General features: G+C 42.4%; 1 protein-coding gene across 1 annotated transcript in view; it reads left to right on the top strand.

Annotated features, from left to right (window-relative positions):
- The first annotated feature begins 10,508 nt into the window (after positions 1-10,508).
- GPR39 (G protein-coupled receptor 39) overlaps positions 10,509-24,296 on the top strand; it is a 58,582-nt gene continuing 44,794 nt past the window's right edge. Inside the window, exon 1 of the mRNA XM_026040883.1 lies at positions 10,509-11,661. Coding sequence (XP_025896668.1) covers positions 10,803-11,661 — 859 coding nt within the window. The 5' untranslated portion in view covers positions 10,509-10,802. The remainder of the gene's footprint in view (positions 11,662-24,296) is intronic.

Here is a 24,296-nt window from a genome sequence, read left to right as displayed (position 1 = left end):
CAGCGTCTGGCTCTGAGTCTCTGCCCTGATTCCCACCCAGACTTGTTACTTGGTCCCCAGCTCTCTCTTGCTGGAGTCACTACTGCTCCTGGGCCACCTTCCCTGATGGGGCAACCAGTCCTCACTCCCTACTTGTACATCAACATACATCTATCTGTCAGACATGAAGTAAAAATTTCTCCCCATCAACCTACATTTATTTGCATTTTCACCACCAAAAAAAAAAAACAAAAAAAAAACCCCAAAAAACTATCCAAACCCTTACAAGAACAAGAAAATCTAAATCATACCAAGTATGTCAATTTGCTAAAACTGCAAATGTAAGTGATTCATCTCTTATAGGCACTGGCTTCCTACTATTAATTTAGAAAAGTGAAGTAGTAAGGAGATATGGGGGCACTGGAAAAGCTCATTTCAACAGCAGTTTTCATTCATAATTCATTTGGGGTTGGACCTAAACCTGTCAAGGAACTGCTGCAGTTGATTGCAGTAGGATTGTGCTCTTCAGCCCTTTACTATTCAGGCACAGAAACAAAGAGCTTAGAAATGAAATAAAGCCACTTGATGCATTGGCATATCCCAATGAATTCACAGCCTCCTCCTGCAGATCCTCTTCAAGCACTAGGCTGATTTCAGACAAAGACAGTAAAGTTGGTCGTAATGATTTAGAAATGTCCAGTGTGAAGTTTCTTGATCAATATTGCTTAAGGATGCCTAACAGATTTAAATCAGTTGACTTGGGTATCTTACACTCCACAAAACTAAAAAGAAGTTTTTAAAGAGAGACTTCTCTGGCCTTATGATTCAAATTACGTGTATCTTATATATATGCATGTGTGTGTGTGTGTGTGTGCGTGTGTATATATATATTTCATCTTGAAATGTGGGATAGTATAGTGAGGGCAATAACATATTCCAAAAGCTTAAAAAGCCTGACATAACAATAGTGCTCTTAGCCTGATGTCAATCCTTGGCAAAATAATTGGAAAGTTAATAAGGGATTTAAATGATAGAGGTTTAAAGGACAGAAATATAATAAATGCTAATCAGCACAGTTATTTTCTGAAAAATATAGCTTATCCAGCAAACCTGATTCTGAATGAGATTGTAAATGTGGTTGATGATGGTCGCTGTGCAGACTTTGATAATATTTTCCTTACATTTTGATGAGAATTTTGCATTCTACAACTTCATTAAAATTTGCATTAAAAATGAGCTAATGAATAGATCTTAAAAATAAGGTACCAGTGACAATTATTACAGAATTCTTRAAGTGCTCTAGTGAGATTAGTTCAGAGTATCTTAAAATGTGGCAGACAGACTTAAAAGGTAGTGATGATGGAGGGTTTGCAGCCTCTCTTCCCAGCTGGCAAACAGGAAAGCTTGGATGTATGTTAAACCAAGGAGATGAGAAATAAATGTTTACAGGTTTGGCTGAAGGTCCAAGTGATAGGGGCGCCAGAGGCCAAGACTAGATGCCCAGAAGCCATGAGACATCCCTTGTAAAGGAAGGGAGCAAGAGCAAGGTCACGCTGGAGAGYAGGGGAGGACAGCTTGGAGCAGGCACCAGGATTGAGCAGAGGAAATAGGATTATAAATCAAGGACCACAGCCAAGGAGAGAGAATTAGGAGCCAGGACCAGACAGCAGAAGATGGATCAGGTACTGGGACTGGAAAGACCACATACAGGTGACAATATATAAGTGACTAGACTGTAAGTATTCTTGCAAGCGCCATTTAACTTAACTTAGAATCACATAAAGGAGCAGTGTCTGGAGACAAAAAGACAAGTGCAAAAAAAAAAAATTGTAGTCACGTTTTTCAAGAAACATCCAAAAAAAAAAGTGTCAGTGTCTCCTTCTCTTGAGGTCCTCAGCCTAAGACTGGAATTAGGTATTTTAGCCAAGCATAAGTGAATGTACTCAGTGCAGAGGGATTRGTGACTGTCGTGGGATCTGGCCTGTTCAGTTCTGAACTTAAATTTAAAGAACCTATGAATGAAAAAGCAGAGCTTTAATGGAAGATGACTAAATTTTGCCTGGTGAAGTTCTGCAGCATAATTCTGTTAYTTTGAAAAGTGAGCAAAGTTGGCGGTTCTGGATGCAAACGCTGCCTTAAACACATCACAGAATCCTTGAGCTATCTAATCCTCATTAGTGCAGTATTTCACTTTGTTATTAATCCACAACATTGAGGGGATAGACAGTGTAATTTTGAGAAATCCTTACAGGAAGAATCTTGCAGGAGATAAAAAGGAATTACACTCTTTCTATGGGTTATTAAGGCAACCAAAGCATTCTAATACACTTATTTTTTAATGCTGTAAATTTCAAATTCACAGAAAAAAGTCCACTTTGGAAACTTTGCTGTAAAAAAGGTGCAATTTTGCTCAGACTGAGGTCCTTAGCAAAACACTGTGGACTTCAGTTGTGAGAATTAGTATTGAATGGGGCTGCCAGTAGACCCGGGAGCTCAGCTGGTGGGAAGAGGTCTGGAAAAAGTGCYCCCATGGGCAGTGTGGAACAACTGCTCTAAGCTGCCTCTGGCTCCAACCTTCCCCTCGGCACCTGCAAACTGAGTTGACTCCTGCCTCCGTCCCATAAAACATCCCACGAGAAAGGAGGAATGGATCCTTGGCTGTCTGCTCAGAGGGAGCAATCCCTCAGTCCATGRGAGCCTTTCAGGATGTCAGGAGCTGCTTTTGAGGTTTCTCAAGGGCCATTTCTCAGGACTGCATCCCAGGGAAGGATGCATCTCTCCTCAATTTGAGAAGCCCTTGGATGTGTAATTTTTCACAGCATAGAAGTAGGAGAGACAGTGCCTTGGAAGCAGCAGTCTCCACGAGTGATGCTGCAGTCAAGCTGAGTGGGAAACGATGGAGCTTCACGCTGCCCAGTAAGGAAAAGGGAAGAGGTCTGAGAAGTGTGCCAGAATGTGTCCATGTGGGAGGCAAATTATCTCAGTCAATAACAACAAAGTAAGCAAATAAAAGAGCTTGCATTTTCACTTAACAAAAAGAAATGGCTGTTTAGACCACATCTCGCGTTTCCTCAGCTCCTCACTAGATTCTTCCCATAGTGGTGTTAAAGGCATAAAGTACTTGCATTATGTGCTGGCATTTATCTTCACTGCAGCACTACACAACTTCCAGAAGAGCAACCTTCTCTCTGGTACTTCCTATCAGCCCTGCAGCCAGACTTGATGGTTTCAGRAGTCAAAGTGACAGGCACAACCCAAAGGAAGAGAGAAGAAGCCCCAGCACCACTTCCCAAGGGTGCCAGGCCCACGATTACGAGAGATGGAGGCCAAAGGCACGAGTCCCTTATTGGTAAATCTGTCCAGCATGGTCTAAATAGAAGATAAAAATCTCTACCACCCTGCCAGCCTCATTTTTCTCTTTCTCCTGTTCTTATAGTCTCACTACTTATATCCTTTTCTTTACCAAGTTATATGAGTAATGCCTTTAACATGTCTCACCTTGGAGAGGATAATGCTTATAAAACTGCATTATCCTAYCCATTTTTTTTCTGTGTTTTCTTTAAAAAAAAATGTTTTGGGGTCTGTCTCTCTAAGAATATTCTTGTGTACTGACCACCTACCTTGAACTTCAGATAGATGGTGAAAATTGGAATGCAGTTCGTTGGAAGTTTGTTGGAAGAACTGCCCTGCAGCTGCAGGGCCCCTGAATCCATCATTCATTTGGAGATTTCCTTACAAGATTCATTCAGATRTTGCAAATGCATTTTTAAATCTAACTTGCATGTAGACAAAAGCCAAGATAGACTTTAAAATTACAACCACCTGTATGCAATATATTTCCTATGATATTTTCTTGATTCTTAGAACTCTTTAAGGATTTTGATTGATGTTTTATAGCTCCAGATTTCCTTCTTCCTAGGCAGGCTTTTCTTCTTCCAGCTAGAACATAAATCTGAGTTAGAGCTTTATATTTTTATGAATTCCAATCCCTTCTTGCCCAGCACTATCTGGAGACATTGTCTGTAGATGGTATCTTTCTGGGATGGTATCTCTGGAGAACTTCTATTCCTCAATCACAGGTTATTTAGGACTAATCCAGGAAAAGCCTGTCATGGAAGAATTATTGCCTTTGGCCTAGAGCAGAGTCTTGTATGTATTTGAATGATTGTCCTGTAAGACTAATGACTCTTGAGTAGCCTCTATTGCTAGCTCTTTTCTGGGTGCAATGATWCTTCCTGGTAGCTCTTAGGCCAAAGTGAAGTTAAGAATTGAAGCCACAACAACAAAGAAAAGTCACTCAACAGTGTGACAAAAATAACAAAACACACAAGATTGGTCAACTGATACATACACAAAGATTGGATTTATCTCACTTGCCTTTACGTGCTGTCAGTACAGTGTAGATATCTACAGCTGCTATTCATATTAGGAAACCTTTTGTCAACAAAGAAAAATAGATATTCCAAGGGCTTCGGGCGTATATTGAACATCTTTAGGTAGCACCAGGCCTTGGTTTCACTGAGCAAGATCTTCATTGGCATAAAGCAATCCTAGAGTGATCTGTCAGATGTCAAAGTATTCTTGGTGGCGGGAGATTAACATCTCTAGCTGTTTAATATATGTTTAATAGTACACTACGGAACAGAGAAGGAAACTGTTGGTTAGAGAGGAGGGAGTGAAGGGAGAGAATTACAAATTCAGAGAGCAAAGAGGAAAAAAAAGTGCAAATTAAAATATTTCCACATTAATTTGATATAAAACTTATGCTTCAAACATTGTATAATAGYAGTTGCTGTGCTCCAGTGTTGCTGAAAAAAAACAACAAAACAAAAACGAACAAAACAATTTGGGAATTCATTTCCTATTTAGTTGTTCATTTCAGGGTTCCAGTTTGCAGGATAGTGAGCAAACTGCTTCTTACATCAACATTCAGGAGAAGAATTTCGAAAGTAAAGAAAGTTACACCAGAAAGAAGAGCTAGCCCCATGGCCAGAGCAGACCAGGAAACCCTCCGCACACCCTTTGGAAATATAGGAAATAAGCACTGCAAATAAGGTAAATGTCAGCGCCGAGGTAACCGCTGCGCTCTACATTTAGACCTGCTCACTTTCATGGTTGCTTACTGAGTATTTTATTTGCTTGGCTTGCAGTTACCACTGTAGTATTAAATTGCAAAAACAAACAAACAAAACCCCCATTATTCTGTTTGTATTTGCCTCCGTATTTCAGTGGCAGCTTAAATATTGGAAAGAACTAGAGAAGTAAGCTGAGGTTTCAGCGCTTGACAAACCCTATAATGATGACACCCTGCAGCTAAAACTCCTCAAATTCTCTTGGTGGCAAGAACTGAAGTTTTCCATTTTGGCCAAATTTTATATCTGACCAACTCTATGTATTTTACTTGCAGACTCTGATGTGATTCCCTATACACCTACAAATTGCTATGTAATGTTAATTCACCCCCTCTCTGCAAATGCAGCTACATCATTTCAGCAGCATATGAAGCATTTGTTCCTTTTCTTTTTCTCACAAGCTATTCAGCATTTATCTTGTTAAAGCCCCTGTGAGGAAAAGAACTATGTAACGGCAAAATACCATTTTCTTTAAGTGAGAAGTTGAATATTTTAAGTCTACGTGTTAGGTATAAATCATAAACACGCAAGAACAAGGTGACAGAAGGGCTCCCGCTGTGCTGACGTGCTGCTAGGACTACTTAGAAGCAGGTCAAAAAGCCCTCTCATTAGCTTGCTCCAGGTTAAAACCAATCAGCTGAGTTCTGAAGAGAAGCAAAATGATTCTGTAACTGCTCAGCTGGGCATAAGGGCAATCCTGGTGGTGCTGAGATGGCAAACACAAGAAGGGAGCAAGAAATATATATTTTTTTGCTTTTCCTGGCGCTGCTGAAGCTTAATATTCCAATAAACAGCATTTTCAAGACACCAAGTGCGTAGCACCATTGATTTTTAGAACAACCCTTGTTGGTTTGTTAGCAAACAAAGTGCTTGTACTTTGAATTGTAGTGTTGGCCCCTGTGTGTATGAGCCATTTCCATAGATTATTAGTCTTACAGATTCATAACAAAAATTATGGAGCATTCCAATTATGAGAAAATATATTTTCACACAAGTTTTTCATACATGGTAAGCTTAAGCAACTAGCTACATTTTTAGAAGGAAATATGAGGCTTTTCCTAGAGCAATAGCATGACAATATCCAGAAGGAACTGGGCTGGCAAAGTAATAAGACTGGCTGGAAAAGTAAACTGTCCATAAGAGGTTAATCTGCCATCTTCAAAATAGGTCATAAGAAACTAAGTATGCTCTTAAACAGGACTTTTGACACCGATTTTAAAAGCATCTATTTGGACAAATCAAAAGTTACACAGAGAAAATTAGATTTGTTTCAGCTTGCTAGGGGGTTGTACCACAAGGCTAAAGGTGGCAATTTCTTAAGCCAGATGATGTGCCCTGATGCCACTGTCACAGGCAAAGGGGATTTTGAAAGGATTATTTCAAGAAGAAAACATTCAATGAAGTCTATTCATGACTGCAGAGACCTGGACTTGGAGTATGTGTTAATTTTGTTTTAAAGTTACCCCTCCTTTGTCAAGCCAGGAGTATAAATGAACTCAGTTCCTTCGGTACCTTGTTCCCCAAGGATGCAAAAAGGACCGATTCACTTTGGGAAGGGATTTTCTTTTCTCAGCGAGTGTCCAAACCCAATCTTTCTAATCAGATTCTCTCAGTTTGGGACCACAGCTGCCTACTTTTTTTTGGTCCCCTAGCAGCTACTGCAGTATCAGGGGAAAGAAAGGGTTCAGGGGTTCAGTATCAGGGGAAAGAAAGGGGAGAGGGGAGAAATCCCCTCTCCTTTGTGAGGAAGTGGGGATTTAACCCTTCACTTTCTTGCCAGGCACCTAAAGGCAGCAACCTGCACGCACCGTAGTGTGCTTGGTTTGCTTCAGACAACATTGTATTTGAGTAAGGCTTTGAACAGCTTTAATATCTTCAGTTCTACAAAGGTGATGAGAAAACAGATGGTACATGGTTAAAAAATCTAATTTTGTCTTAGTACAATTTTTCCATGTTTTGCTGCTGCAAGTGTATTTTGATTATGAATTAGTGTCAGATAAAACCACCAGAGCTGCTAATGAAGAGCTGTGTCAAGAAACTTCTCTGTTCTTTTTTATGCCGCCAGCCATGTGAGGAAGTTAGGTGAAAACCAGGCTACTGGCAGAGAGGCCCAGGGGCTCCCAGTTTGCTGCATCTTGGCTAACCCATTCTGTCAGTGCTCTGTTTCTAGCTGCATTTATGGCTTGCTGATTGGAAAATACATTGGGGGAAATGCAGGACTCGATCAGCTTATTTCGATTATATTATTTGCCACAGAGATCACTTTATGCTAGAAGCAGTGATTTATTGTCATTTATACTAGTAAAAATACTAATAATCTTCTGAAGAAAAACGACACCCAAAAATCTTAAGAGAAACATAGAGCAATCTTGCCAGAAAAGAATAGGCTTGTTAGATTTGCGATGGTAGAAAGAAACCCTCAGTAAGTTGAATTTGGTCTTTAATTATTTAAATTTTTAACAAAAAATAATTTAAAAAGTCAACATGATCTCTCTCAAGCAAATTGATTTTTGAAAATGTTTTAGAGCATTAAGGCTCCTCACTGTTGTCTGCACTGTTTTTTCTTTTTTTTCCCCTTTATTCCCCCAGTCCTGTCCCCTGTGCCCGAGCGGATCACAGGAGCTGCAGAACAGCAATCTCCTTTTGTTTATTTGCATTTTGGAGAGACTTGAACACGCCACACATTCTCCCCCTCTGCACAAACCCCAGAAAGACAGAGGTATGACAGCTATTCCAGCAGAAAAGAGGTTTGTTGGGATGGAGAATGGCAAAGACTGGCACCTGAAAAAAAAAAAATAATCCTTTTCACAGCCACATTTCTTTTCTTTTGAGATAGCTCTCCTTTTCCATTTCAGTTTTAGACTTTTCCAACCAAAGGGAGCAAGAAAGCAAAGGATTTTCTTTGTTGTCCTCAAGTTTGAGAACAGGTATCCTTCAGATCAGCTCAATTAGTACAAGCACAACCATTGAGGGAGACCTGCATTTTCACAGTGCAGCCATCGAGACATAATTCTGCAGAGATAATGCAGCAGGAATGATGCGATGTCCCTGCACACTGGAAAATATTCATCTACAGCTGATTTATGTAAAATGAACAGCACCCGTCAGATGTGCTTGTTGATCTGAGGTTAGTTCGAGCTGCAGCTCAGCTTAGCTGCTGCTTCCAGGGGCTCAGCCTGGGCACATCTTTTGGGGACATTGTTCTGGCTTGCTAGTGGGTGCTGTCCTCTGTCCACCAGCCATGGTCTGTCAGGGCYGTGGGGATGAATGGTTCACCACAGCATTAAGCAAGGATCAGACCAAAAAAACAAGTGAACTGTTCAGGAAATTTTGCAGTCTCTGTTGCATAAGGACCAGAGCAGGTAATCACAGCAGCTTTATTATCTCCAAAAAAGCAACAATAAGCCATGTTACATATCTATGTTTCTTTGGCTCCCACCACTTGTAGCGTCTTACGAACAACTGCACCTGGTAGTCTGGGTTAACTGGGGTGCTAACATTAACCTTTGGTACCATTGGTACAAGACAACCAAGCAAAGCACAGTGAAATCCTAAAAGGGACAATTGCACAAGTGATAAGACTATAAAATGTTGTCATACAACTAGGATAACTATGAGCCCTCAACCTTCATGCCACAATGAGATATTATGCACATTTAGTTGGGGAGAAAYGTCACCCTCCAGGAAGATACATTTTTACATCATTTTTACATTTTACATGATAGGGATTTTATACCTATCTCTGGAATACTCACTGCTGGTTTATCTAGTCTAGTAAGCCCAGTAAGATCTTTATTTTTTTTTATATCGCCTCAGTTTATTAGTATCCAAAATTGACTCTTTCATTTCAATCTCCTTTGCGGCAGCAGCTCTTTATTAGAAACTTAATAAACTTTGTGTATGTTCTAAAGATAATATTGAAAACTCCAAAATTGTGTTCTGTTTTTTTTTTATATAATTGGCGCAGAAAAGAAAAAAAAAAAGGAGGAGGAGATCTAATCCTACTGGGCCTTCTTCTTTCTCTTTTGCTCTCTCTCTGCCTTTTTCCCCTTTGATGCTAAGCAGCAAATTTTAATTAGCTTCATTTCCACAATTCAGTCATGCATATGTAATCTTCGTTCACACTTTTATAAAGTAAAATTAAGTGAAAGGAATTGGGTAATAATAGAAAGCTTGTCTGAGCAGAACAAATGTGAATTATCAAACAGAAGGAGAAATGACTGGGACTACAGGGCTTAAGGTTGTGCAAGGTTTGAGGTGGTTTCTCTGAAATGGGACTGTATAAATAATACATTGAAACAGGTGCTGATTATCCTGTTTTGGGCCTCTTTTGTTCGTTATATACTTGGGCTGTTGAGGTACAGTGTAACCACTGAATGTGAGGAGACTGCTTAATAACAGCTTTCTAATATTTTGCTTTTATCATGAGCTGGAAAGCATCACATGAGCTTGTCTAATTAATAACAATCTCTTTATGAACCCAATCTTAGGCTTGRTATTGGAGCAGATCACTGCGCTGTGCCCCTCTCTGACTGTAACTGCAGAGGCTGCTCTGCCATTTTGCATTGTAATTTWAAGGTTTCCTAATCTATATACACACCCTCTAATTAAATGTTCCCAGGGGTTACCTTGGGAGCCTTCAGTGCTGTGGTTTGAAACTATAACTAAAGAGTGTATTAAATTCATTCCCCCAGGGGTGCAACACAGGAGGGGGCAGTATGTTTTCACTCCCAGCTGCTCCTGACTATTAGAAAGGATGAGCATGATTAGGGTTGCTAGCTTCCTTATTTGTATCAGCTAAAACATGGAGATGGAAATTTAAAGGCAGACTATTAATGTGTCTAAATCTAGAGCTTTTCTGTTTTAAAAGTTCTTATAGGATTCATTATGGTCTAAACAGGCAGTTTAAGAAGCCACCAGTCCAGCAGCAGCAGCTGAAAAATCAGAACCTCCTACTGATGTATAGCAGTTGGTGGCCACAGAAGCTGCAGCGGATGTGGAGATGTTGTTTAAAGATAGGCAAAGYAGCAGAGCACGTTGCTGTTAGCACATCCGGAGCTGAAGTATGGAGCCAGGTTAAGGTTAAATGCATAAGCAGATAGTCACCSTCCAGGCTCAGGCCACGTAATAGGCCTCACCCTAACCCAGAGCTCCAAGAGAAACTCCTCCTTTTGTCCCCGAGCAGCAGATCTGATTACAGGAAATGAGTGTCACATCTAGGACTTTTTTTCCCTCTCTTTCTAACCCTGCTTTGCTCACAGTGACTGGGGAYAGCAAAGACTTAGGTTAATGGTTAACTGAGCAGTCTGACCACAGTGGAGCGCCTGCTTCCTCCTGGCCCGCCTGGGGCTGAAGCTGCCGCTGCGCCGGGAGGAAGTAGTGAAGACAAGCAGTGAAGATCGAAAGCAGAGCCCTCTGCAGCACAACGCGCTGGAAACCGGCTCCCTCGCTTAGTCGAGAGGAAAGGAGGAGAACGGCACCGGGGCAAAGCCTGTTTGTGAAAACAGGTAACAGCTGAAGCGCTGGGTGTCAGGACGCAGCCACCATAACTAATAACTAATGAAAGCTTCAGGTGTGGCTGGTTGAGGGATTTGCCTCGTACCTGGCTGTGTTCAGAGGGGTGGAGGAAGGAAGGAAGGAAGGATCCTCCTGTGGTGGCTCTGAGTGTTGGAGGGTGCAGGGGGCCTGCTCATGGCAGCACAAACGTCCCCCTCGGACTGCTCTGAGGTCATTGATCACAGCCATGTTCCTGAGTTCGAGGTTTCCCCGTGGATCAAGATCACTTTGGCCATTCTCTACACGCTGGTCTTTGTGGCGGGGATCTTGGGCAACAGCATCACTATCAAGACCACCAGGATCCTGCAGAAGAAGGGCTACCTGCAGAAGGAGGTCACGGATCACATGGTGAGCCTGGCCTGCTCCGACCTGCTCGTGATCCTGCTTGGCATGCCTGGAGAATTCCTCAGCGCCATATGGAGGCCCTTCTCCACCCCCAACGGCAACGTGGTTTGCAAGCTTTACTGCTTCCTTTTCGAAGCCTGCAGCTACGCCACAGTTCTGCATGTGGCTACTCTCAGTTTCGAGAGGTACGTGGCCATCTGCCATCCCTTCAAGTTCAAGGCCGTCTCCGGACCCCGCAAGGTGAAGCTGCTCATCACCTTTGTGTGGGTGACGTCTGTCGTTGTGGCTCTGCCCCTGCTCTTTGCCATGGGCACGGAGTATCCGTTGGAAATCATCGAGGGCTACCAAGGCGTGACGGCCTGTGTTAAGCCTATGCCCCGGCACCACATCCCCGAGTTGAGGCTCAACATGACCATCTGCACCAACCTCTCCTCCAAATGGCCCGTCTTCCAGGCCAGCATCTTCAGCGCGTTTGCTGTCTACATCATTGTGCTGGGCGCCGTGGCCTTCATGTGCCGCAGCATGATGAAGACCCTGATGATCAACAAGAAAGGAACCGTTGCAGTGAAGGGACACCAGGAGCAGCCGCTGAGGAAAAACCAAAGCTCGGACAGCAAGAGCTCCAGGAGACAGATCATTATATTCCTTGGTAAGAGCTGTGTCCTGCTTTGTCTCCCTTCCTCCTTCTCATGCCGTCCTTCCCAGACTGGAAGGAAAACTGCCCTCTTACCGAGCACCCAAACAGGGGCAGCAGGGTGTGAAACTGAGTTAAAATAAGAGAGAGGGATGCTTTTGGTTGCAATCAAAAACGGTGTTTCAAGTAGTCTGATTTCCCTGCATGCGTTTGACTCTCTGTTTTGTCATTAGAAAAAGTGAGAAGAGAGGCAGATGGAAAAAACAATTTGCTTTCTATTTTTTGTTGTCAGATTGCGCTCCTGCCTGTCCGTTCCTCCAAACAAACGCGAATGGGTAATAGGCATTGCTGCTTGACCTTTGGGATATCGACAGGCCCTGAAGCCTGATTATAAAATAGCTTTATTGGCATTTTTTCCCATTAAATTAAAAATATGTGCATATTTAGTAAGGCTCTTGATGAGGGAGAGAATGTGGAGCAAGATCTGAAGCTTGTCCCACTCTGAARATCTGAAGCTTGTCCCTGTTAATTCCCGGTGTTCCCAGGAGGGCACTTACTGCACTTCAGTTGTGGCTGTGTTGCACTCAAGCATCACCAAAGCTGGGATGTAGAGCTGCTTTGGTCTTGCAGTTTGCTGCTGCCCTCTGATATTTTTTCCTGCCTTTATTTGAAGGCCTATAACTTTGGAATTATGTTTGATTCTGATCTCTCTCACCACATTTGTCAGACAAAAACTAATCAAGTTGTCATTTCACTAGCTTGGAATCTTTCCGGGCTGTGATCCATGTAGTCTCTGTACTTGTTGATGCTCTTTGAGGTACCCTTCATCATGCCCTGGCTAAATTACAGCTAGTTCGTGGTTTTTTGGATTGCTTAATATGATACTTGGATATAATAAATGAAGCRTCTTCCGTAAGAGCGCACAGTAGACCTAGGATTTCTGTGTAGCTTTTTAGTGCTCTGCTTCGTATTCCAGAGGGGCAGTCGAAGCTCATGGCACTGTCCACTGGTAAGACTTTCAGTTAAATTGATTTTTGAGCATCCTGTGCTTTTTCAGCTAGTCTTGCTTGTCAAGGTCTGTGGCTGTGATATGAAGATGCAGCTAAGGAGACTTAGTGCATCTGTCCCCTTTTCCCAACTTCAACACATATCTGGAGGAAGACACTGAAAAATCAGACTGATATGGCCTAGACCTGAAGAGTGTTAGGGAAAAAAAGTGCAGACCTATATAGGATGACAAGGGGTTCAAGTGGGAGATACATCACTTGATGCTCCATGGAGCAATTTCTTGTGAACCGGGCTGTGCTGAAGAAGAAATCTGTTCCTAGCTCCTGTCTGCCAGCAATGCAAATCACATGGGGATGCTTTGGAGCTGGAGCCTCATGTTAGGGTGATTAAAAGGGCTCTTGATAATATTAGTCCACTGAAATRCACTGACTGCTGGGGCTGAAGCTTGATAAATGCTAAACAAAGCACTTTGCACAGAGTGGAGCAAGAGATAGGGCTCCGCTCTTTAAGTTAAGAGCTACTGTGGGATCCTTAAATGTCTGTGGAACTCGCTCTCCTTGTAAATTATTGGCTACATTAAAGCACAGGCTTGATCCCAGTCCTGGAGCAAGTTCTCGACAGGTTGCGAGGAGACAGTAAAATAACTGCAGCGTTTCTTCCTTTCCTTCATTACTGCTCTTCCTCGATGGAGGTCCAGAGTGGCACAGGTCAGACCAGGCTGCTTGCAGAAGTGCTCACGAGCTAAATGAAAGCCCCTGCTTCRTCTCTTATCTTCAGGGAATTAGGCACCAATATCTGACGCTTTCTGTGTGCTGTCAGCTCTCTGGAGCTGGTAGATACTTTTGTGAATTCTCCAACATGATTTCTGTGGCATTTTTCAGATGGCACTTAATATAAGCCTTGCTAATTAACTGGGGTTGTGAGATAAATTAATAAACTGAAGAGTAGAAAATCCAGGAGAAGAGTGGAAAGCAGTGTCATGTGTAGACTTCGTAAGAGTGATGCTTTAGGGCACTTTGAACCTAGCTGAAAAGACAATATAAATTGTTTACAAATTGCTGCATTTAAATATAGTGATTTAGAAATCCTCTTTGTTTTTCATTTAACAGATGGGTCAAATTAAAACAAATATTTGCTCATTTCCGACATATTTCACATTTAATGTGAAATGTAAATGACAGGATATAGCAAGATGTCTTCGAACATCCAACAGCAATAAAAGCAATTTAGCATTTTTTGCTTTGTAGTTGTTAAAAATCCAAGTTCTATAAAACAGAGATTAATTTCATAAATCTGCAGACGATGAGAAAAAGATAAATGGAAAAAGATGCAGGAACTGGTGCTTTTTTAGTGCCCTGCTGTTTGGCGCCATTTGACATAATTTGTGGGAATGAATTGTGAATGTCAATGATGGTCGAACCTGCTCCCTGCCYTGCTGGGGAAGGGAGTAGGCGACTTGGGGGACACATTGTCCCATCCCCATTGTCACATTGGGGGTGACACCASTGTCATGAAGGAGGGAGGCAAAGGGGCACTGAGCAACGGGGACACCTCTGTGCTGGGGCAGCCTGAGGTTGTTCTCACTCTCGAGGAAGATGGTGAGGAGGGTCAAATCCTGCCCTGTTATTGTGTCCCCAGGTTTGCTCTGTTTTCTCTGCAGGCATCRGGTGCTCGGTGGTGTCTGTTGAGCTTGGGGGCACAGCTGAGCAACACTTGAGTGCGTGCAGGGCTTTGAGATCCCGTCTCTGCTCAGTGATCCAGCTCCTAAAATGAGATGTTCTGTGGTTTCGGCTGGGCTGTGACATAGTTCCTGCACTCTCTGTTCATGTGGGTTACTTAACCTCTCCTGAGTCATGTGGAGAAACTCCACCAGCGGGTCTGTCTATGTGAATGGAACAGATCAGAGTCCAATTTACACCATGTGGATTATCCTTGTCCTTGGTCAGGCTGTGCAGCTCCTTCTCCTTCTCTGCTGCGGGGCTGCATGGGTCTGCATTAATGCAAGGGCAACTATGTGCCTTGTCATCAAACCACATCTGACTGACCTGAGCTTAGGTCCTGTGATGAAGCGAGCTATGACTAAGCCAGACGAAAACTTTGTTGCTTCTCAAGCTTCTGTGATATTTCCCTTGGCAGATTCCATTTCTATTCTTCTGCTAAAAACTTTAATTAGTCCGTATGCAGCAACCTCAGACCTATTACAGTAAACAAGTTGAAATAAGAATGCCCTTTAGTATGGCCACATTCCCTCTGTTTTTCTTTGTGGACACCTCCTGTTCGCCCTTTGGAACGATGATTTTCTTGGCTTGCATGGCAGAAGGGGAGCTGCTAAGGGGGGCTGCAAGGAACCGTTGCATGCTTGATGGCGTGCCTGCTGGCATCCACATTTTTGTCGGATTTTCTGTCTCCYGAACGTGATGAGACTTCTGCCCATCCTGATCTCCTGCATCTGCAAGGAAGAACAAAGTCTTCCAGCTGCTAAGGTAGCTGCCCATTACGGCAGATGCGCTGCTGGAGCCGCTGCGGCGGCCAGAGCTGGAGCTGGAGCTACCTAATTGGGACCCTGCTGGTCCCGTCCCATCTCCGCCGGCAGAGCCAGACCCTCCGTACCGAGCGGAGCAGATCGGCTCTTTGCACTGACTCCCTCCATCACAAGCGAACTGGAGCTGTGCTGCTTTCGGGACCTTCTGCCCATAAGATGAATTTCGCCTACGTGCCTGGACAGCAAATAGCCTCCAGCTTCTTTAATAAGCAGGAAAGGGAATTGCCTGTCATAATGTGCATGCACTGCCTCTTCTTGAAAAGTCCTTTTTAAAAAACTAACTTTTTCTAAGTTTCGATTTGATCTAACCCCTAACTATGTCTGTCAGATATGCAGGATGAGTCTCCACCTGAAGACAGTAGCAAAATTGATTGCATGTGGTTTGACATAGTGCAGGTAGCTTCGTTTCTGCTCTTATGAACACAGTAGCAGCCAGACACTCTAGGACTGCAGCAGGTGTCATAGAAGGCAGTCCCTGCCCCTAAATTCAAATATAATAAGCAAAGGGAGGGGTGGAAAGACAGAAGGAGGTGCAAGGTGGAGGTCCAAGGCCACAAATGACATGAAWGAAACGCTGTGGAGCATCTGCAGAGCCTTGGGCTAGTGCCCTTCCCCTGGGCTGCCTGGCCCCTCCTGTGCCACTTCTTGGTAGTGACTGTTACGATGGTGGCAAGCTGTTTTATGCTATAATAACACTAAATGCCACTGTAAATACCATGCAAACAGCTGAGCCTGGCTGTAAGATAAAGCTAGATAAAACTTTGAGGGACCATACAAGAATCTTTCTTTAAAATAGAAAATTAGAAATTAGTTAAAACTTATTAGAACTTAAGCTGGAACATCCCCCCCTTTTTTTTTCTCCTCTCTCTTCTTTTTTTTTTAATGCACTGGTGCTGGCAGATTAATGCTTTGCTCAGAATAAAGGTATTGTGTATAGAAATAGCTTTTCCGAAGATCACTAAGAAAATGTATTTCATAAGGCACTTGGCAAATAGGTTTTCAGGAGGACAGATTACTTGAAGTAGTCTGCTAAAAATATGTGGTTGTCATCGGGAGATGACTCAGGCACAGTGTAACTTCACAACAGTAGGACTTTTGTTACAGGAAAATTAGATGTTTCTTCATAGGCTGGAAATTGACTGGGCTCTTTGTTGTTGTTGTTAGTGAAAAAGGTAAGGCTTGGGATGGAACAAAAATTGAAAGAACTACCTAATTGATTAGATTCTAGAAAAACACAGCTCCGACCTGTGTAGTTTGGACTCAGCTTCGTTGACTCCTTTCAGTTCATTTCTTTCATCGTTCCACGCGGCTGCTTTCCTTCAGAGACTGTTGGAGAGGTGCCTGAAGATGCTTATCTTCTAGTCTGGATATTATGTTCATCTCTGCTTTTTATATGGTGTCTCCATATCCATGTTTCCACGAGCAGGGCTTCTAATTACAAAAGGCAACTGGAAGTCTGAGCAAAGGATTTTCCTGCTGGTGTTCAGTAAAATTTGCCTTCTTCTTCTTCACAGAAGCCTTAACCTGGTGTCAGTGACAAAGCTGATCAATGCTGCTGACTGCTGGTAGCACAAAAGTTAAGCTGTGCAATTCAGCAACAACAATGCAACTAGGGATACAGCGCTCCAAGGGTGTCAGTGTACAACCAACCTCCTCRGAAGAGCTGTAGGACTTGCATTGATTTTTAAGAAAAACCTCAAAACACATTCACAGTAAATTAGACCTGAAGCAAACCTYCCCAGTTCAGGTATCTGTATGTTCAGTTTTCCCACACTGTAATTTAAAAATGAACATAACCAGAACCAGCATAATTTTCCTCCCCATTATACAGAAAGCAACTTATCTACAGCTCCTGTTACCTGGACTCGCATAATAGAAGATTGTGCTGTAGCTTAAATAGACGGTCTCTCTTCCCGCCTGCACCAAGGGATGGCAAAATGGTACTGAAAGAAAAAGAATAGATGAGTAGGGACTAATTGAAGCCAGCACCCTGAGGGTATTTAAGACTTTTGTAGTTTTAATGGAAAAATCAATGTGTGATTATACTTTGCATTAGAGTACTTAAAAATGCTCCAAAATGAAAAGCCTGCAGCTTTAGAAGCAACCCAGCCCTGTGCATAGAGTAGTTGGAGAGCCAAGTGTATCACTGGCATGGTCCATGTCATTCCCCATCTATGCTACCCTGGCAGATGCTGTCTGAGGACACATCCCCCATGTCCTTCACCTCTGGCACATGAAACCCATGAGGACGTGCACCTTGTTTGAGGAGCTGAGGTCTGGCTGTGCAARTTCAGCTTCCAAAAAATGCATCGGCTCACAGCAAACATGTTTTCCCACTAGTAGAAACCTTAGAAGCTGCCTTGGAAACAAGAAGATTTATATCCTTTAAAGTGGAGAAATACAGGTGTTGCTGCAAGTATGAATTGCTCCAAGTATGAGATGACAGAGTTAGTCCCCAGTTAAAACTAAGTCTGCTTGCATTTGATAACTGCACCCCCTCAGTTTTGGACTACTGCCTTCATCCTTTGGTCAAGAGACTATTGCCTTAACCATTAATCTTCCACTTTATCTGTGTTTTCTTGACATCTCTTCTGAGCCATATACCGACTCAAATGTGAACTACTCCTACAACTCCCCAGTTTCAGTAAATAAGACTTATTTCTGGCAAGTTTTCAGACGATTTATTGAAGTCTTCACCTGTGGAAAATTAAATGCATTATCTATTCCTCTATTGTTTCATATTCCAATTATACCACATTTCACAAAATTAAATCTTTCGTTTTTCTCTAGCTGATGTTAAGACYATTATCTTTAAACAATGATTGCTAGGTTGTGAATTTTAATGGAAGAGAGCATTTATTAATGTGAAGCTTTCAAATTTTATTCTGTGTAGCTTCTTGGTTTACAGCAGGCAAAAATTATCTTAAAACTGAGTACTAACTATCCTGCCAACTAACAGGCTAAAGATTATTTTCTTCTCTTTCATGTTCACAAGTTAATTCCCAAGCCTGTGATTTTACAGAATGGGTAGCACAGTTGGATAACTAGGGAGCAGGAATTCTAAAAGTGATGTTGTCCACTYAAGATAAGCAGTTAAAATGTTAGCTTGCATTGGCCCTCCTGTAAGTGCACTGAGGCAGTAGAGGAGAAGGAAAGAAGAGAGAGAAAGTCTGGATTGTACCCAGGTTTAAAAACGGTGCTGAACTGGTTCAGTAACAGGGATGTGCAGAGTGCCTCCAAAGGCAGCAAGTCTGATCTCGCTGTGCAYGTGCAACAGGTGAAATAGCTCAAARAGGTGGTTCTTCTGAAGCCACCTCGCAGGGACAGCAACCTCTGAGCGAAGCCAGAGCAGGTCTAATCTCTGTTCCTGCTGAGGTTTGCGAGTGTGTCCCCTTTTCTTTCAGTTTTTCTCTTTTGTCCTTTCCTAAAATATTTTCTCTACCTGGTTTACTCTGAGCCAGCCTTGGGAGCTCGTTGTTTGAAATGGGAGATTGAAGTTTTCCATTGCCTGGGTTCTCCTCCATGGTCCTGCTCCTTTGCGCATTCGCTGCTGCTGAATTCTAAAAGGCTTCCCGACAGTCACTGGCGATTCAAATGTCCCATTTCTGTTTGTCTTCTGGTCCAAGCCAACATATAAATGTGATCTTTTCCATTATAAGGTGCATATTGACAATTTGGGAAACATTGTCCTGCAGTGCAAACACTCTGATATTACAAAATATTGTTGTGTTCTCTGACTTGATCTAAATGATGGTGTCAGCACAAGAAGTAATAGGTCTATGGGGACCATAAGTGAGTAGAGTCAGGAATGAGAAAATTTCTAATCATGGGAAAGACATTTTGAAGGGCATCCTTCAGAGTGGAGACTTGGACTGAATTTGGTTCCCAGGGTTTGTGATAGTTTCTGCAAGTCTGCGAGGTGGTTGATTGTGATAGGAGGTCTCCAYTGGCTTGCAAGGAGCTCGCTGTGTTTCTCACTTTGTGATTCATTACTGGGTGACATCTCCCTTGATGTCAAGGGTGGAAGGATCTGATCTTGTAAAGAAGGTGCCACGAGTTTACCCAAGCTGAACACTTTCTTGGCAAGTAACCTGCTGCCAAAGGGAGACCTTCAGGATGGGGATGCGCACATGCCATTCCTGACCTGCAGATGAAGGACCGGCTTCCTGATCTGTGACCCGAAGGCAGGGCAAGGGGCTCCGTGTGCTGCTCTGCCCCTTTGCTTGGGCCAAGCTCCCTGTCCACCGCAGAGCTGCTTTGGGCACCTCACAGTGATCTCCTCCCATGCAGGGGCTAGCCTGCTGTCCGAGTGCCTTTCCCCAAGAGAGCATTGCTTTAACCTTATCAGATGGAAGGCACATTTAAAATGACTTAATGTTTATTTACTAACAGGCAGAGATGCTCTCCAAGTTGACCGTCACAGCGTGGACATGGGACTGTAGGACCGAATCACAACCTCTTGCTGGTCTGCAGTCAATGTTAAGTTTGGAGAGTTGGGGGGATCATGTTGGCCTCCCTGGATGYCTGGGCAGCATTCTCATTTTGGAGTTTTATACAATGAAGTTATATTTGATATTTGCATAATTCAAATAGATGWAATCCTCAAACAGGCACAGGAGACCGGATTTCATTAACTGGGGATGCAGCCATTCCCATCTCTCATGCAAATGGCAAATACCTTTCCTGTAAGCACACTTTAAAGATTCATTTCTTTCTCTAATCAAGTGTTGAAATCCTACCCAAGGGAACCAGAATTGATTTCTTTTCCCTTCAGACCGAATAGCCTAGACCTTATTTGGGTTAACTTTGGTCATGAGATGTAGGTTAACCCTTCAGTGTGCTGCAAATCAGCTCAGAGGGTTCATGTTCTCTGTACCCGGCATCGTCATTCTGCAGCGCAAAGCTCGGCTCCGCAAAGCTCGGCCCCTTGGCAGCAGGATCTATTTCTGCTGGAACGCCGGCCTTGAAAGCTGGCTTCTAAATTTCCTCCTGAGTCTTGTGTGCTGCAATTGATTATGCTGATTTTGCTTTTGGTCTGTAATGATCAAGGTGAAGAATTGCTCACAAACAGTTGAGACATCAGAGCTCTGCTGTGGATCCCATCTTGGAGCGGGAGCCCGTGCCCCTTTCTCTRTGGGGCACCTGCTGGGGCATGGGAGCTCCACCTCATTAAAGCAAATTAATAAGCATCTGCAGAGAATTAAAGCAGTTTAACCTTCGATATCTAATCTTGCTGTAGGATATAGTCCCTCGTGCTGGGCACTCCTATCTGCAGAGCTGGGCTTCTGTCCGTAGCAGAGCCAAGAGAATTACCCCTTTCGACTCAGTTGTTCAGGTATCTTTGTTTGCTATTTCCTGACTTACCTTCTAGGAAAGAGAGCTCTGCATTTTACTTTCTCTCTTTCAAATATATCGGTTTTCAGTTCATTTTTTTTATGTTAKTTTAAACTGATAGCCTGACTCCCTGCGCCACTCTGCCTCTCTCAAACATTTCCCAGTGCTTTCATCAACAGGAAGGTCTGTGGTGTTCTAATGGAGAGAGCAATAAAGAGAAAAAATAAAAGAAAAAAAGGAAAAAAAGAGTACATTTTTCATGATAATTTGGGATTCTTAGTGTTTTTGCATCTCTTTGTCTTAGAACACAAATTATGCATTGGGGAGGGTTTTCTTCTCTTCATTACTGGTGAATTTATGGTGTGTTCTCTGCCTCTTCAGCCAGCCCCTTCTTGCAACAAAAAGTAGTARAAAGTAAGTGGCAGTGAAAAGCTAATGAAAAGAAAATAGACATGACGTCCTCGGTTTTGTTCCTGTCATAAAAGAAGATTTTCTCTGTAATTGTTTAGTAAACCCTCACTGAAACGTATGTGCACTTTGGAATTAGATCTCTTGAAAGTTCCTGGTGTGGGGGAGCSTCCTGGGTATCAAGCACCAGGCACTGGTATGGGAAGGTCATGGAAAAAAAGYAGCTGCCCTGATGTTTTATTTGCCTCTGATCACACAAGGGGCACTCAAGTCAATGTTGGTCTGTAGGCAAAGAAGTCTGATGGGATGACTAGAGTCCTGAGCATCCTTGTCCGGGTTGTAATTTGTAAAGTTTCTTCCTACCGTTTCTCTGTCTTCCTCTCTCCCTCCCTCCCAGGCTCTCTTTTGAGTATCTAATCCATCAGCTGTCAATCTGGGAGGAATATACGAGGTTCTTGTGGTTGTAATGGCTAATTAAGAGACACTGTTCTTACCAAATCATTCATCAGCTGTCTCAGGCTGGTCCTGCTGTGCGCTTTCTGCCGTGCAGGTTCCTCATGCTTGGGAATTGCTGCAGCCCAGAGCCCTCTTGGTTGACAACCAAGCAGCCCAAAGTAATTGGGCCTGGAATAATTGCCCTTTCTTCCTGTACCTGGAACTTTTTAAGGTTTATTTTGAGTCTGTGGGATTTTTATTTATATTATTTTATTTAAGGAGACTCAGCTTAAGGACTCTAGATCTGATTTGCCCAAGACATCACATTTTGGAAAGATGCCACGTTCAACATAAATCCCAAAGACTAGAAAGTGAGACCTGTCCTGTGTGTGTCAGCGTGGGGGTCTTGACACCAAACTCAGCAGGAGGTGGAAGCATTTTCTCTTTTTGATGTCCAAAATTTTGCTGAGAAGTTCCTGAACTTTGACTTTCAAGTTTTTTCAGGTCAGGATAATTGCTGCCTTTACACCACTATTTTCAAATTCTTTATCCTTTGAAGCAACGCTGAGAAAGTTAGTGCTCCCAAGGCATGAATCTTCTGTATTTAATTTCCATATTTTAATATATCAATACTTCTGATCATGTTTGCTCAATATGGTTTTGAGGGGAAAATTCTGAGACAGGAAAAGGTCTGTCTGAAGTGAGACATGATGGTTTTGATCCAGAGGCTGGCATTTTGCAGTAGGAATAGCAACCATCTCTTCATAACTCTTCATCTTTCTTAAAATAGAAAATCTGCCTAGTTAATGAATCTAAACAAACACACATTCACTTTCTGTTTTTTTCAGGTTACTAAAGCAGGTTCCACAATTTATTTAAAGAAGCTGAGTAATTTTTGTGTTTCTTATCCCATAAACATGCAGTTTATTTATTCCTGAAGGCTCTGTGGTGCTCTGTGTGTGTGTGTTTATTCTTGTTCACACTGAGGCAACAGTTCTCTCATCAATGGAGTTTTAAAGTAAGTATTTTATAATGGCAAACTTGGATATGCAAGAAAAGAAGAAAAAATGGGCAATGCTGTAGAAATTCAATAAACCCTGATAAATTGGCCTGCAGGAAAGAACCTGAAATGCTTGGGAGTGAAATACTGTATTGACAGTTTGGGGTTATACGAGTAGAATTCAATATTCAGCATAATTGCATTAGAAATTGATAGCTTCAGCAAAACAAAACAGTTTGTTTTTAATAAAGAGAATTAAAATAGGTGAACCTGCCTTGCTGTATTGTGCTGCTGTGTGGATCAGGGTGCCTTGGGTGAGAGCTGTTTTCCAGCAGTTCATCATGACGAGTGACTCRTGTGCGGGGCCGTTCTTGTTATGTTACCGTAATGAGAATTTATTCACTGCTCGCTTCTCCCCTATTTTTGGTTATGCCAGCCAGATTCAGTTACTTTGCCTAAGCTTCTCTTTGATAAAATTGCATCTTTCTTTCACCCCACTCATCCGTCCTTGGGACTGAGATGGAGAGGTGCATGAACGTCGGCTGCAGATAGAGGTTACCAGGACTTGTGTGGTGGGGAAGATTTTGAGGGCTTGTTCTTTGTAGCCCCTGATTAAGTTTTTATAACTTAGCTGCTGAACAGAAATCCCTTGAACTTGGCTAAAAGTTGTTCTCCAGGTCTTTTTTTTAGATATTTAGATAGTTTAAGATATTATCAGTAGTAGCTTACTTGGTGCTGGGAGTGATTTAATTCTCCCTGCATGATAATCGCCTGTCAGGTCATGGAAAATCATGCCTGAAGGAAAGGAACACTGAGGTTCTTAAACACAATATTACTATTTTAAACTGACACCACCTTATATTAGCTATCGCTTCAATATGAAGATTATATTTGAGGATTAATAACTAAATCTTAGGCACTTCTAGCCGAAATCAATGAAATTGTCAACGTGAGCAGCATTTCAGCAATGAAATTGTCAACGTGAGCAGCAGAGTTTCAGCAGTAAGACTCTTCCCACAGGAAGACATGCATAACTCTCATTAATATTTGCAAATTCTGTGTTTGCACCCATGGAGGAGCATATGCTGCTTTAAAACAGGCTGGGGGAAAATCAAAATGAATCTTGACGTTTTCTCATCAAGGCACTTGAACCTCATCTAAAAAGCATTACGGGACAGAGAAGAGTTCTGCAGCTGGTAAACTTTATGGCAGAGTTGCATTTTATCCCAGAGCAGTTGTAAAATAAATAAATAAATAAATTTAAAACAAATCTTCTACACTGCAGATGTGCAGACAATTCACGAATAAAATGTAATTCTACAAGCAGCCTATTACAGCTATACACGCAGCTTAAAGAATCCAAAGCAGCTGGATTCTGATCATTTAAAATCACTGCTATCTAGTGAGGGCGTTGGTATTAAATAGCCAATCTTGACTTGACACAGTAAGTACTGACTTAGACAAATGTGCCAAAACATATACTGTCCTCAGAGTTAGAACTGGAAAGAGTAGTGGGAAGGAAATCTGGCTGATAAAGCTGATGTCCCTTGTTTTTTGTTAACACACTTGTTGCATACTAGTTACTTGTATCAAATATTTTGAAACTAGTTAAGAAATACCTTTATTTACAGAAGAAAAGTGGCCTATCTACATGAACTGTGTGCATGGTTTTGCTCAGCTAGTTTTTGCATTTCCTTAAAATGCGCTGGCAGGAGTGTTTGCTTTATAAACACTTATTTCTCTTTGGAGAGCTACCATTATCTGTTTTTTATCAGCAGCTTCAACGTGTGTTTAATTTTTTGAGTTAATTATCGTGGTTTGCTGGACAAAAATGATCTGTGCTCAAGGGCAGAGGGATTTGAGGTGCAAGTGACCTCGCTGGTGTGAGTCTATTCTGTCCGTTTGGAATAACATGGGGACAGC

This window comes from Nothoprocta perdicaria, unplaced genomic scaffold, assembly GCF_003342845.1.
Source record: "Nothoprocta perdicaria isolate Ctin4 unplaced genomic scaffold, notPer1 scaffold_27, whole genome shotgun sequence".
Classification (NCBI taxonomy): domain Eukaryota; kingdom Metazoa; phylum Chordata; class Aves; order Tinamiformes; family Tinamidae; genus Nothoprocta; species Nothoprocta perdicaria.
The sequence above is the reverse complement of the archived record's forward strand: the minus strand, read 5'-3'. Positions and strand labels throughout refer to the sequence as shown.